The 14,055-nt window shown below is 49.3% G+C and overlaps 1 protein-coding gene across 3 annotated transcripts in view; it reads right to left on the minus strand.

Moving 5' to 3' along the window:
• SECISBP2 (SECIS binding protein 2) overlaps nt 1-14,055 on the minus strand; it is a gene marked incomplete at its 5' end in the record, with an annotated part of 50,713 nt that overhangs the window by 5,349 nt on the left and 31,309 nt on the right. For all 3 annotated transcript variants that reach the window (XM_014590098.1, XM_006154344.2, XM_014590099.2), the window contains 5 exon segments: nt 2,689-2,909; nt 3,501-3,657; nt 7,765-7,900; nt 8,656-8,822; nt 13,668-13,800. In XM_014590098.1, the coding sequence (XP_014445584.1) occupies nt 2,689-2,909; nt 3,501-3,657; nt 7,765-7,900; nt 8,656-8,822; nt 13,668-13,800 (814 nt within the window).

Below are 14,055 nucleotides of genomic sequence, written 5' to 3' on the forward strand. Positions count from 1 at the left end.
CTGCTAACCACAAGATGGCTGCTGTGCCGCATCAACTGATGGTCAACTCTGCTTGCCAGAACCGCCTTCCTGAAACTGTATTCCATGGAGACTCACCTACAGTTGCGGAACTGCACGAGACCCACACTTGATCCAACCTTGAATGGAATCTATTTTCCCTATTGTTAAAAACTTTGGACTCGTGACCCCTCTCCCTCTACTCGCAGGTATCGCATTTTCAATGACCCCTCTGGAGGATAGCTGTCTATAGCAGAGATAGAGTAATTGGGAGAGGGGGAAAGGGCTGAGGGTCAAACATAGGATAAAAAACATATTTATATGTATGAAAGTAGAAATGGAACAGTATTGGTGACGACATGCTTGATTAAGACACTATGTAGTTTATCCTAGATGGGAAACTACACTTGGTGTGTTGTGATGATACTCAGGGAATGAGTGTTAGGCAATATAATTTAATATAAAAAAAGTAATAAGCAGGAGGAAAAAAAAATGCACATTTGATGACTGAAGAGAGTTGTATGGACACAACTGGGGTCTACTTTATAGTATGTTCATTCTACTCCCTGGGGTTTATGCCTAGGATCAGATTTGGATACATGTGTAAGGATATGTCAGCTGTGCTAGCTAGTGGATATACTTAGACTAATTGAGTTCATTGGTAGAACAATTGAATGGGGGGGGGCGGAAGCCATTGAGGGCAATCATGAATGTCAGGGACAATGGAGGAGGAAGATGGGACATGGCAGAGGGTGGGGATGGGGAACCTAGGATGGCAAAACAAAAGGCAAGGTATGCAGGACACAAAAATTGGGAAATCATTTGCTGAGAACATATATGTTGATGTGCTTGATTGAGCCAATGCACAGTGTATTTTGGATGGAAAATTCATATGTGTGTTGTGATGAGAAAAAAAATTTATAATAAAAAACAAAGTATAAAAAAAAAAAAAAGGAGAGAGAAGAGGATAAAGACAGCAGTGAACAATAGAGAGGCAGGATGTTAATGAGAAATAGATATGGTTTATTACCTGTTGATGATGACATGTATAGTATTCTCAACTGAACCGGTCTGGAAAGTATTTCATGATGGGTGAAGTCTTTTTAATAAGCAAAATGAGAAATAGTGATTGACTGTTTAAAAAAATTATAATAATAATTATTTGGAAAAGCATGGAAAAGATATTGAATGATAAAGCGGGGAGATTGATATCTCTGTATTGACTGACATGCATGGCATTCCCTTTTGAAAAAGCAATGGAAGTCAATGTAAAGTTATATGTAATCTAGTGTAATAGAAAGAAGATTATGATGATAATAAAATAAAAAAAAAATTTGTTCTTATGCTTTTTCTTTTTCTTCTTTTTTTTTTTGTTTTTGTTATAGGATGTGCACACTCACCACAGTGAAACAGAGAGGGAGAGAAAGAAAAAAAGAAAGTGAGACACATGGGATAATGGTCATGCTGCAACCCTTTCTCCTCCATTCTGCTCTTGGGATGATTGGACATGCAGGCACTCCTTCTTGGCATGTTTTTCAAGCCACTCAATTCAGGTCTCAAACCCACATAGTCATTAGATCCAGTGGCTTGAAAAATACACCAGGCATATGTGCATGTGAGCTCCAAACCCTGGAAGGCAAAAGTGAAGAAGGGGCCGCAGTGTGCTTTCTCACTTTCTCGGTCTTTCTTGGGCAAGTACACATGCTCTTAAAATATTTATATATATATACATATATATATGTATATATATATAAAGCTCCAAACCCTGGAAGGCAAAAGTGAAGAAGGGGCCGCAGTGTGCTTTCTCACTTTCTCTGTCTTTCTTGGGCAAGTACACATGCTCTTAAAATATTTATATATATATACATATATATATGTATATATATATAAAACTTGATATACATAAAGTTTCTACATGGCCAAAAAAAATTTTTAAGTAGGCAAATCACAAACTAGAAAGGTACTTGCAACTCTCATCAGGCTCTCACGAACTCCCGGCCAGTCCTGCCTGAGCTGCAGTGGCCCCACAGGGCAGTACGGCCCAGGTTTTAGGGTTACAAGTGTATACACCCTATATGCCAGGCACCAAGCCTATGAGACATGCACACAATTCTTGCAAAATGAGTATAGAGAATGGGACTGTTTACAACCCCTAGGTGTCACCTGCACCTAACCGCTTATCTACCACCTGTTTTCAAGAAAGAATTCCTCAAATGTGCTTGGCCACACATGGGGACTGGGAACAACTCTGTAGCTGGCTTGATGGGATTAATTTTCAAGTTCCATCTGCCCACCTGCTGCCCCGGGGCAACCTGAAAATGTTATGGGGTGAGGTGCCAACTCTAGGGGTAAAACTTGACAAAAAGTATCAGTATGAACGACGGACACCCTCGACTGCCTGGCTGCCAGGCAGGCATCTCTGTGCTGTGAGTGACCAGGACCCTGCTCCTGAGCAGAGCACCCTGCAAGACCACAGGACCTGCCTGCCACACGAGGAGCAAGGCGCTCAGTGGTTGCTGCGCTTGGGAGACCATCACTCAAAACCAAACCCCCGACACACACCCGCCCACACCTGCAGCCGGCCTCCCAGGTGAGTGGCCCGCTTGGCTGACCAAGCATGTGGCCGACTGCACAGGCCGAGCACTGTGCACTGCCTCAGGAACCATACCCAACGTCGCCAGGCACTGTTACCTTTCGACTGGATCTTCTCACAGTTGGGGGAGATGATGACGCACTTGAGCTTTTTGAGCTTCAGGTGCTTGAGAACTTCCCTCAGCCCCAACACAACTCGGCGTTTGGTCTTGGCTTTGACGGGGTCTTTCTGGTACATGCGGTCCTGGAAGCGGACCAACTCCTTGAGGAGGTCCGTGACGCAGGCGTCTACCTCCTTGCTGAGCATTTGGCTGCAGTAGCTGAAGCAAAGGCCAGACACTGTGAGTGTCCCACTGGCAGTGGCACTGCCTTGGCCTCGCGTGGAGCCACAGAGAGCTCATTAAAGGTGCCTCCTGCCTGACTGGGCAGAAAGACAGATGTGTCTCCCCCAACTCCCAGCTATAGGGAAAAAAGCTCTGGGCCTCCTCACCACAGTGGGTCAAGGGTCCCATCTCATGAGCGCTTGGAGACACTAATTACCCTGAAAATTGGGGAGAAGCTGGCAGAGCAAGCCAACGAGGTTTACACCACCTGCTCCGAGGGGCGGCCACAGAGAAATGCTGCCACGAGCAGGGCCCCAAATGTCAGATATGTTGCCTCACTACCCACTCCCCCACCTCAAACCCGGTCTGGCTAGGACAGAAACCTCAGCAGCAGCAGACAGAGATGGGTGTAGCAGGCCACTGGCACTCGGGAGGCTGGGAACCTGGCCCTTTCCAATGAGGACTAAATGCAGGGCGGCCTATCCACATGGATCTGAGCGCTGAGCACAAGGGCAGAAGAAACTACCGTGAAGTGGGACCCTAGTGTCCCACCCTCCACCGATCCCTGGCGGACAGGGGCTCGCTCACTCCCTGAATCTCCGGCTGTGGATCTTGGGGAGGCCAGGGTGCTCAGGCGCCAGTGGGTACGCTCCAGTGTCCCTCTGCTGCTCCGTGCCCAGTGGCTCTTCAGGCTGGTCCTCGATGGCAGGAGTGCAGGAAGCCAATTCATCAACTGCCCGTGGACCTACAGGGAGGGAAAAGGCCACCATCTGTCACCTGCAGGGCCCTATGCATGCACTGACGGGCCCAGGCGGTAGAACGTCCCCTAGTGCTGACCCAGGGCAGGCTCGATGGGGCTGCCGGGCCCACACACACCTGCCCTGGGCACAGACAAGGCTGCAGAGAGGTGTACGGAGACAGAGTGCAGCAGGGACAGAGGAGTCTGGGACAAGCCTGAAGAGCTGGGAAACACGGCAGCCTTCTGGCCTGCTTGGATATGGGCTTCCCCCTATCTATTTGTATTTTTTAAAAGAATCATTCACTTATCGTCATCGTTATTATTTTAATTTGCTACAGGCATGTGTACTCACCAGAGAGAAAAAGTGAGAAAGGAAACCGCCAGGTCCAGGACTCAAACCACAGTTACCAGTGGGAGTGCAGCGCCTTAACCACCACACCACCTGCTGGTTCCTATTCGTTCATTTTTGTTGTAGTAAAATATACATAAATTTTACCACTTTAGACCTTTTTAAGTTTGCAATTCAGTGGCCATATTTATTTTTTAATTTTTGAATCTAACCTGAGAATCTATTATTTTTGAGTTCTAAGTCTACCATGCTTAGGTACTTGAGATGACTGTCTTCTCAAATAGCCCTTCCACGAGAGCGGAACCCCAGCGACTAGACCATGAGCGCCTCAACAGGCACGTGTGAACACACAGGTGAGGCGCAGCGCCGTCCCACACGTACAGCCACAGGCCAGCAGGATGCACACGGGGCCACGGTCACCACGAGGACTGGGATGCAGAGCAGGCATGGACACCGGCCCAGACTAGCTGGGACCCAGCCTGGGCAGGCAGAGGACACTGGCCTGCATGGCAGCAGCACCTAGCACCGCTCTGCTCTGGGTACAGGCCCAACAGAAGTGGGTGCCTGTGTCCCCACGACCACCCCTGCCCCTCTCTGCACAGGAGTCCTAGCGCTAGTGCCCCAAACTAGCAAGGTCTGGATGCCCACCCCCAACCCTGGCATGGCCCTCCAGCTGAATCCACTGCGGCAATGGCAAGTGCCCCTTGGCATGATGCAATACGGAGCAGGCCTCCCTGCCTGGCCCCCTGGCACCCCAGGCTCACAGTTTGTATCCAGGGTTGCAGTGTTGGGCAGAGTCCCTAGGGGGAGGTCTCTGATGATGCAGGCAACCCTGGGTGCTGTGTCCACTCAGTGAAGTCCTCACACTGCACGTGTACAATTTACGGGCTTTTTCTGAACACGTACGTGAATAAAGTTTACCTAGGGACCGGCGAATGGTGAAATGGTTCCATGGCTGGACTCCCGTGTAGTTGACTGTGGTTCGAGTACTGAACCTGGCAGCCTAAAACACACACGTACATGCCCAAGATCCAAAGAGGAGAATGGAGAAAGAACAGCAAAGTGACCATCCCCCAGGGGGTGATTTCTCGCTTTCTGTCTCTCTGGTGAATGCATGCCCCCTATAGTAAAACATCTCTCTTAAAAAAAAAAAAAAAAAGTTACCTAAGGGCAAGCTGGTGGTATGGTAGTGGCTGGATCCCACATAGCTAATTGGGTGGTTCAATTCCCCGACATGTGTGCATGCCCAACATCCCGAGAGAATGAAGCAGAAGGGACTGTGGTGTGGCCACACCCCAGGGGCATGGTGCTTTCTCACTGCCCACCCCCCAGTGAGTATATACACCCTACAGATATAAAGAGCAAGAAACTTTATAGACACACGCACTTGGCCCAGCCAGGGTGGTGCAAGTGGGAGAGCGCCACTGCGCAATGGCGAGGCCGCGGGGGCCCAGTTTTGGTTCCCAGCCCAACCTGAACAGGCTGGGGGCTGATGCTGGGGTGGCGGCTCACCAGGGTGGGGCAGGGCTAGGACACGAGACTCCATCACAAACACCTTTCTCACCTCCCTTACCTCCTCTGCACCAACTCTCTCATCAAGGCCAAAGAAGAAAACGGAGAGGATTTGCCTGAGTGGCGGCAGGGCAGTACAACACGCTGCTGCCAGCTGAGCACACGGGAGGGGTCCAGGTCACACCTGCAGCCGCTCTGCAGTGCCCACAGCTGCAGGTGTGACCTGCCCGGGCTGAGGCTGGGGGAGGATCAGTGTCGAGACCCCGAGGAGCTTGTCTGTCTCTTGAAAGGAAGAAACCCTGAGAACATGATGCCCGGTGTCTCCGTGACCCCACATCTGCGTGCTCACCGGCAGCAGCTTTGTGGCAAGTGGAGCAAATCCCAGGGGCCATTTCATGAAGAGGACCATCAAACGGCAGCCCAGGACCAAATAAGGGGTGCGGCTGGAGGCAGGGGGTGAAGCTCTACCCCGTGCACAGTGGCTGCCTGTGCCGTGGGCGGGAGTTGAACTTTTGCATGCCCTAGCAGCTCCACGCTGACCTTGTTTTATCACCAACATACAAGTGGCAAGACCCTGGCCAGCCAGGCCTGCAGAGCCGACTTCCTCAGGGCTGCTTCCCTCCACGAGGAAGGAGAAGGCAAAGTTGGTACCTGTGGGCTCGGCTTCGGGGACTTGGTCATCGTCACCACTCTCCACATCTGGCGCACCATCACTGGCCAAGGCTGGGCTCGCAGCATTTTCTTGGAGGCGCTGCTGTTTTCTCTCTTGTCGTTCTTTCAAAATTATCTTTAAAATCAAATGAAAGATTAAAATAATCAAAATACTTGTGCTTTTATTAAGAGATACTTTATTTTTAAGAATTACTTAACTTCCTTGCTTTATTTAATTTGACCAGCGAGGGACAGAGAGAGGGAAAGTGAGAAAGCAAGCCACCAGGTCCAGGACTCGAACCATGGTTAGCCATGTGGGAGTCCAGCACCCTTAACTACCACCCCACTTGCCAGTCCCAAGAGATAAGCTCCTCTACAAAATAAACTGCCAAGTCTGACTTGCTGGCCAGGCGCCTGCTCGTGCTTTCTGAGCAGCAATGTGCACCACGGGAACAGACGCGCCATGCAGGGCAGGAAAGACGCAGGTAAGGGAGCCTATGTGAGCACCAGGGGCCAGAACGGGGACGGATCAGCACGGAGGGGACAGGGCGGGAGCTGGGGAGGAGGGAAGTGTAGCACCCTCTGCCCAGTTCTGGTTTTCTGTCCATGTCACCACAAAGGTTATTAAAAAAAGAGCGAAGAAATTCTCGGTCCCAGGAGGGTGAACACCTGTTTCCCTGCTGCACCCCCATGCTGGGCACGTAGTAGGGATCAGTGCCGCACCCTGACGCGGTCCTCGCTTCCAGGGAACGCACCCTTCCGGCCTGGGAGCCCGGGAGCGGCAAGACGCATGGGGGACGTTTCCAGGAAAGACTCTGCTCACCTTCTTCAGAGAGGTGGGCTTCTTGGCCTTGGGGACCTCCCTCTGCTTCCCCTTCTTCATCAGGGGCGCGCTGGAGTCCAAAGGGTTGTGCGGGGTCTTCACCTGGCTGAAGCGGTGGCCCCTCTCCCCCGACATGGCTTCTTTGGAAAGGACTGGCACTGCTCCGACTGGAACACAGAGGGCAGACCCCAGTCAGCCCTGCAGCGAGCCCAGCTCTGACCTCACCGCCCCAGTCTGTCCCAGTAAGGCAGCTCCAACCATCCCTAGCTCAGTCCCACCACCTTTCTTATCTGTGTCAATGATCTTTATTTACCACTGGCAATGATTCGAAATGAAATTTAGTATCTTTTAGATGGGATCCCAGTCTGAGGGAAAAACCAGAATCCAGAATTAATACAATATGTTAACTAAAATATCCAGAGGTCAATAGCAAATTTTGAGACATCTAAATAAACAAGTGTAGCTCACGCTCAGGAAAAAAGGCAATGCCCTGGGGCTGGCAGGTGGTGTGGTGGTTAAGGTGCTAGACTCCCACATGGCCGAGTGCAGTTTGAGTCCCAGACCTGGCGGCTTGCTTGCTTTCTTTCCCTCTCTAATAAATTAAAATAAATAAATAAATAAAGTTAAATAAAATAATTCTTAAAATAAATAGCAGCTCCACGCTGACCTTGTTTTATCACCAACATACAAGTGGCAAGACCCTGGCCAGCCAGGCCTGCAGAGCCGACTTCCTCAGGGCTGCTTCACTCCACGAGGAAGGAGAAGGCAAAGTTGGTACCTGTGGGCTCGGCTTCGGGGACTTGGTCATCGTCACCACTCTCCACATCTGGCGCACCATCACTGGCCAAGGCTGGGCTCGCAGCATTTTCTTGGAGGCGCTGCTGTTTTCTCTCTTGTCGTTCTTTCAAAATTATCTTTAAAATCAAATGAAAGATTAAAATAATCAAAATACTTGTGCTTTTATTAAGAGATACTTTATTTTTAAGAATTACTTAACTTCCTTGCTTTATTTAATTTGACCAGCGAGGGACAGAGAGAGGGAAAGTGAGAAAGCAAGCCACCAGGTCCAGGACTCGAACCATGGTTAGCCATGTGGGAGTCCAGCACCCTTAACTACCACCCCACTTGCCAGTCCCAAGAGATAAGCTCCTCTACAAAATAAACTGCCAAGTCTGACTTGCTGGCCAGGCGCCTGCTCGTGCTTTCTGAGCAGCAATGTGCTCCTGACCACGGGAACAGACGCGCCATGCAGGAACACGAGAGCCTGGGCTCTGAGCTCCTGCCACTCCTCGGGTGGCCAAGCACAAGCCATAGGCTGCGGCGAGACGCAGGTAAAGGAGCCTATGTGAGCACCAGGGGCCAGAACGGGGACGGATCAGCACGGAGGGGACAGGGCGGGAGCTGGGGAGGAGGGAAGTGTAGCACCCTCTGCCCAGTTCTGGTTTTCTGTCCATGTCACCACAAAGGTTATTAAAAAAAGAGCGAAGAAATTCTCGGTCCCAGGAGGGTGAGCACCTGTTTCCCTGCTGCACCCCCATGCTGGGCACGTAGTAGGGATCAGTGCCGCACCCTGACGCGGTCCTCGCTTCCAGGGAACGCACCCTTCCGGCCTGGGAGCCCGGGAGCGGCAAGACGCATGGGGGACGTTTCCAGGAAAGACTCTGCTCACCTTCTTCAGAGAGGTGGGCTTCTTGGCCTTGGGGACCTCCCTCTGCTTCCCCTTCTTCATCAGGGGCGCGCTGGAGTCCAAAGGGTTGTGCGGGGTCTTCACCTGGCTGAAGCGGTGGCCCCTCTCCCCCGACATGGCTTCTTTGGAAAGGACTGGCACTGCTCCGACTGGAACACAGAGGGCAGACCCCAGTCAGCCCTGCAGCGAGCCCAGCTCTGACCTCACCGCCCCAGTCTGTCCCAGTAAGGCAGCTCCAACCATCCCTAGCTCAGTCCCACCACCTTTCTTATCTGTGTCAATGATCTTTATTTACCACTGGCAATGATTCGAAATGAAATTTAGTATCTTTTAGATGGGATCCCAGTCTGAGGGAAAAACCAGAATCCAGAATTAATACAATATGTTAACTAAAATATCCAGAGGTCAATAGCAAATTTTGAGACATCTAAATAAACAAGTGTAGCTCACGCTCAGGAAAAAAGGCAATGCCCTGGGGCTGGCAGGTGGTGTGGTGGTTAAGGTGCTAGACTCCCACATGGCCGAGTGCAGTTTGAGTCCCAGACCTGGCGGCTTGCTTGCTTTCTTTCCCTCTCTAATAAATTAAAATAAATAAATAAATAAAGTTAAATAAAATAATTCTTAAAATAAAAAAGCAATGCCCAAGTACAGCCTCAGGGTGTCCTCAGATGTGGAGCTCCACAGGCCAATACTTCATGGCGCTGCTGGGATGGAAATGAACACAGACCTTAGTAAAGAGAAGCAATAAAAGACAGGGCTTAGTGGCAGGTCTGAGACGGTGGGGCAATCACTGCACTGGAAGACAGATCAGTACACATTACTCGGTCAAAATACAGAAAAAAAGAAGACTGAAAAAAAAACATGGCAGAGCTTCCAAGGCATGTGGGACACCATCAAACATCCCAAGTAAACAGTCCCCTTTAGTGCTGCCGTGGCTGAGCGTGGTCATCCTTCTCCAGTTCTCAGGTGCTCAACGCCAAACCCCCCTATGGAGAACGGCGAGAGACTCTGGCAACACGTTCTCCTGCGAGCTGCTCAGGAAGCGACACTCCTCAGAGCCACGGCTGGGTGGACACTTCCAGACTTGAGAAAGGGGACTCCAAACACCTGCCTGTGAAGGACGTCCAAGTTTGGGCCATTTCTGCTGTGATCTATGGAGTGAATCCCAAAGCCACCTGCTGAGGAAAAGCTGCCCCTGCCTGTGGCTAACGCAAGGCCGACCCAGGCTCCCCATAGCACGGGGCAGGTCTAAAGACATCGGTGCACAGAGCGTCACTCCAAAGATGAACGCAGGGAGGTGGAAATACTACTCAGCCAAGAAAACCAAGGCAACGCCGACACGTGCTGCTACGTGGATAACATCAAAGACGGCACGCTGCGTGAATGCAGACACAGAGCACGTACTGTAAGACTCCACTTAACACAACATCAGATGCACGAATCTAGAGGAAATGCAGACAGAGAATCGCTTCTGGTGAGCGGGGAGAGGGAGCTACCCACTAGGTACGAGGTTTTGTCCTGAGCGATGAAAATGTTTTCCAATTGGACAGAGATGGTCAAAACTGTGATGTCCTGATGCCACCCAACTGTACACTGTAGATGGCTGTGCTCCAGGAATACCGCCTCGACTAACCACACAAGGACGGCGGCAGACACCAACCAGCACCCACACACACTGCTGGATAAGCTGCACACAAAGGAGCTAGGGCTTCATGCGGCGCTCGAGAGCAGGAAGAACGAACGGTGGGAAACTGCTGGGAGAGTGCTGCCTAGATGTGCAGCCGGCAGTGGCTGGGAAGGACTGAGTATTGCCTGTGGTTAGGAGTTCAGGTTACTAACGCAGGATGGCAACCTCGCCAAAACGCTTCAGATTTCACTTACGCAGATTTCACTTCAAAAACAAAATAAACAAAACAAAAACAAAACCCTCACAAACAAACCCTGAACTATAGCTCATGACACCTGCTGCACTGCTTTTGGGGCAAAGTATCCTGATGTCTGGAGCTGATTTTACAATGCATCAGATGAACACACAGACAAGCGTCAGCCAACTGCTCCTTCCAGGCTGCTACTCGGCGCTCCCGGAGCAGACACATGAACGGGCATGGCTGTGTCCCTAACTTAACGTTTCCTCACACAGTCAGGGAGCCGGGGGCCTGGTCTGGTCCCCAAGGCCAGCCAGGCAGAACAGCAGACACAGCGAACTACCATGTGTACGTGGGGTTCACTGCAAGGAACTCAGCCTTTGTGAATGTCCCATTTTCAAAAGACAAAAAATCCCTCCTCCCCTCCAGAGACACAATATTAAATTCCTTCCTTCTGTGATCACTACCATAAAACTTGGCATACTGTCCGGTCACCAATGACCAGGAACCTCGAGGACAAAACCCAACCTGACCAAAGAGGATGAATAAAACCCTCTTTACCACTTTCCTTGAGTGTGAAGTTTTTCTTTTAAAATATGTAGTGGGCTGTAAAAACTAGACAGCCTCAAAAGGAAGCAACACACTGAAAAGGTCACGACTGAGATTTTGCAAGTTTCTATGGCACACTATCATCTAGTTCAGCTACTTTTTTTTTTTAAATAAAAGAGAGAGAGAGCACTCCCCAGTAAGGTGTGGTCACGCCACAACTCCTTCTCCTACACTGCTCCATCCTGTCGGGATTGTGTGCGTGCACACACACACAATCGGGCAAGTGTTTCAAGCTGCCAGGGCTTGACTCCAACTACGGCAAGCTACCTGGGACCCAGCTCCTGGTCACCGGGCTATCGATCCAGCCGGTTTCTGCTGTCTTGGCTTTAGCTTTCTAAGATGTGTCAAAAAAGGTGAGCAACACCACACGGACTTGGCTCTGTTCCAGCAGCGTGCTCTGGCACCCTGAGAGGACACCTATGGAACACGCCTGCCTAACTCACCCCTGCAGCAGACACAGCACAGGGCAGCACAGGGCACTTACAGAAGTGAGGTTTTCAGCCCCGATGTCATCAAACCAAGTGGAAAACTCAACTACTGATCATACCTATTTCTTTAAAGTCATCTATTTAAGTTTATTAAAAATTTAAAATTGTGGTAAAATGATGTAGATTTCACCATTTTAATCTTTAGGTGTATGATGCGGTAGCATAAATGGCAGTCACAATGCTGTCCAACATCGTCACTGTTTCAAAGACTTCTTCATGCCCCACAGTGAAACTCTGTTCCCATTAACAGTGACTCCCCAGTCCTCTCCCTCTCAGGTCCTGGTAAGCCCTGACTACTTTCTGTTTCTATACACTGACATATTTGAAACATTTCTTTAAGACTCATACAGTATCTTTCCGTGGCTGGGTTATTTCATAGAACATCGAGGCTTTCAAGTTTCATTCATGTGTTAACATGTATTGGAAGTCCTTCCTTTAATTTTTAAAGTCATTTTGCCAGAGGGAATAGGTGCTCACCGGAGATATGTAGTGAGAGGGGAGGGGTGGAAATAGCAGGAAGAGTGTCCCTCATGGGCCATGATCATCACAGTCCCTTCTCCTCCATCTCTCCCTCCTTTGGGGATTCTGGCCATGCACACACATAGGCTTGGCATGTTTCCTAAGTCACCAGGTCTGTCTGGGATTCACACCACGCAGGGCTACCTGGGGTCTGGCTGCCTTAACCACCAGCCCTGGCCCATCATCCTTTTCTTAAGGCTGAACTACTCTGTATGACTACAGGGCACCTGTCTACCCGTTCACGTGGTGATGGACGTTTGAGCCTTTGGCTCTGGGGAATAAAGCTGCAATGAAGGCTGGCATACAAGCGTCTGTCTCTGTTCTTAATTCCTTTCGGGAAATATGAAGGAATGGGATTGTGGCTTGCATGGGAACCCGTATTACTGAGGAACCAGCAGGCCGTTCTCCACAGCAGCCGCCCCACTTTACATCCCCACTGGCAGCAGGGCTCGTTTGCCCACTCAGCAATTCTGGTGCTGCTTCTCATGCTAGCCACCCCAGGTGTGAAGTGACGGGATGGTACTGTAGCTCGCGCAGTACTCATACTGATGATGCCGAGGGTCTCTTCATGTGCTTGTTAGCCGCTGGGATGTCTTTGTGGAGAAATGCCTTTTTTCAAGTCTTTCCCCAATTTTTAATTAAACTGGCTTTGTTGTCAAGGTAGAAGAGATCTTATACATCTGGATATTAAATCCTTATCAAATACATGATTTGCAAATATTCTACCCATGGTGTTAAGTTGTCTTTTACTTTCTCTATAATGTCCTTTGGTACTGTTTTTATTTTATTTTTAAGAATTATTTTATTTAACTTTATTTACTTATTTATTTTAATTTGACCAGAGAGAAACAGAGAGAGAGAGAGAGAGAGAGAAAGTGAGAAAGCAAGTCACCAGGTCCCGAACTCGAACCACAATCGATCATGTGGGAGCCCAGTGCACTTAACCACCTGCCACCTGCCAGCCGTTTTCCTTCATTGCTCATGCTTTTGGTGCCGAATCTTTTTTTTTTTTTTTTTGAGAGATTTTTGCTATAGGGTCCATGCGCTCACTGGAGATAGAGAAAAAGAGAAAGCGAGAAATCACCCCCCGGGGGGATGGCCATGCCACAATCCCTTCTCCTCCATTCTCCTCTTGGGATCTTAGGCACGCACGCACATGCGCACCCGGTGTGAGTTTAAGCCACCGGGTCTGGGACTCAAACCATGGTCAAGTACATTGGAGTCCAGCGACAGCCAATAAGCCATCTGCTGGTCCCACCCAGCATCATTTCTGAAGATTGGTCTTTGTTTTTTCAATGAATTTGGCACCCTTGTCAAAAACCAACTGCCCACAGATACGGGTTCATTTCTGGATTCTCAAATCTATCCCACTGGCCTATATTTACAAACACATTATCCCCAACAGCACCCTGTTTTTATTATATTTAAGTAACTTTCAATTACAAGAGAAAATACTAAAACAATCTAGCTGAAAACAGACTTTCAGTGACTTGTGTGAAATGAAAAGACTTACCCGAGAACACCACTGGCTTGGAGGACTGCTTTGCATGCTGGGAGTGCTGCTTCTTTTCCAGTGCTGTCAGCATTCCCCCCAAGTCCAGCTGTACGGGAATCTGGCTCTTCTTTGTACTATTTTTAAAATTACTCTAAAAAGCCCAAAAGGTATAAGTTTACTTATAGTAATATATTTTAAAAATTGTACTTTGGTCTTACTAAATGAGAGACAAAATAAAACACATCTAGACCACAAAGACCTTAACGTTTTTAGAGTTAAATTAAAAAAAAGAAATCTCACATTATCTGCCAGTTAGCATGGCTGTTCATTTTTTTCCTTCTGTCAGAATTCGGGGCTTACAGAAAATCACTCGTGCATCTGACCATATGGCGCAACCTAGTTGGCA

This window comes from Tupaia chinensis, unplaced genomic scaffold (assembly GCF_000334495.1).
Source record: "Tupaia chinensis unplaced genomic scaffold, TupChi_1.0 Scaffold000404_1, whole genome shotgun sequence".
Taxonomy (NCBI): Eukaryota; Metazoa; Chordata; class Mammalia; order Scandentia; family Tupaiidae; genus Tupaia; species Tupaia belangeri.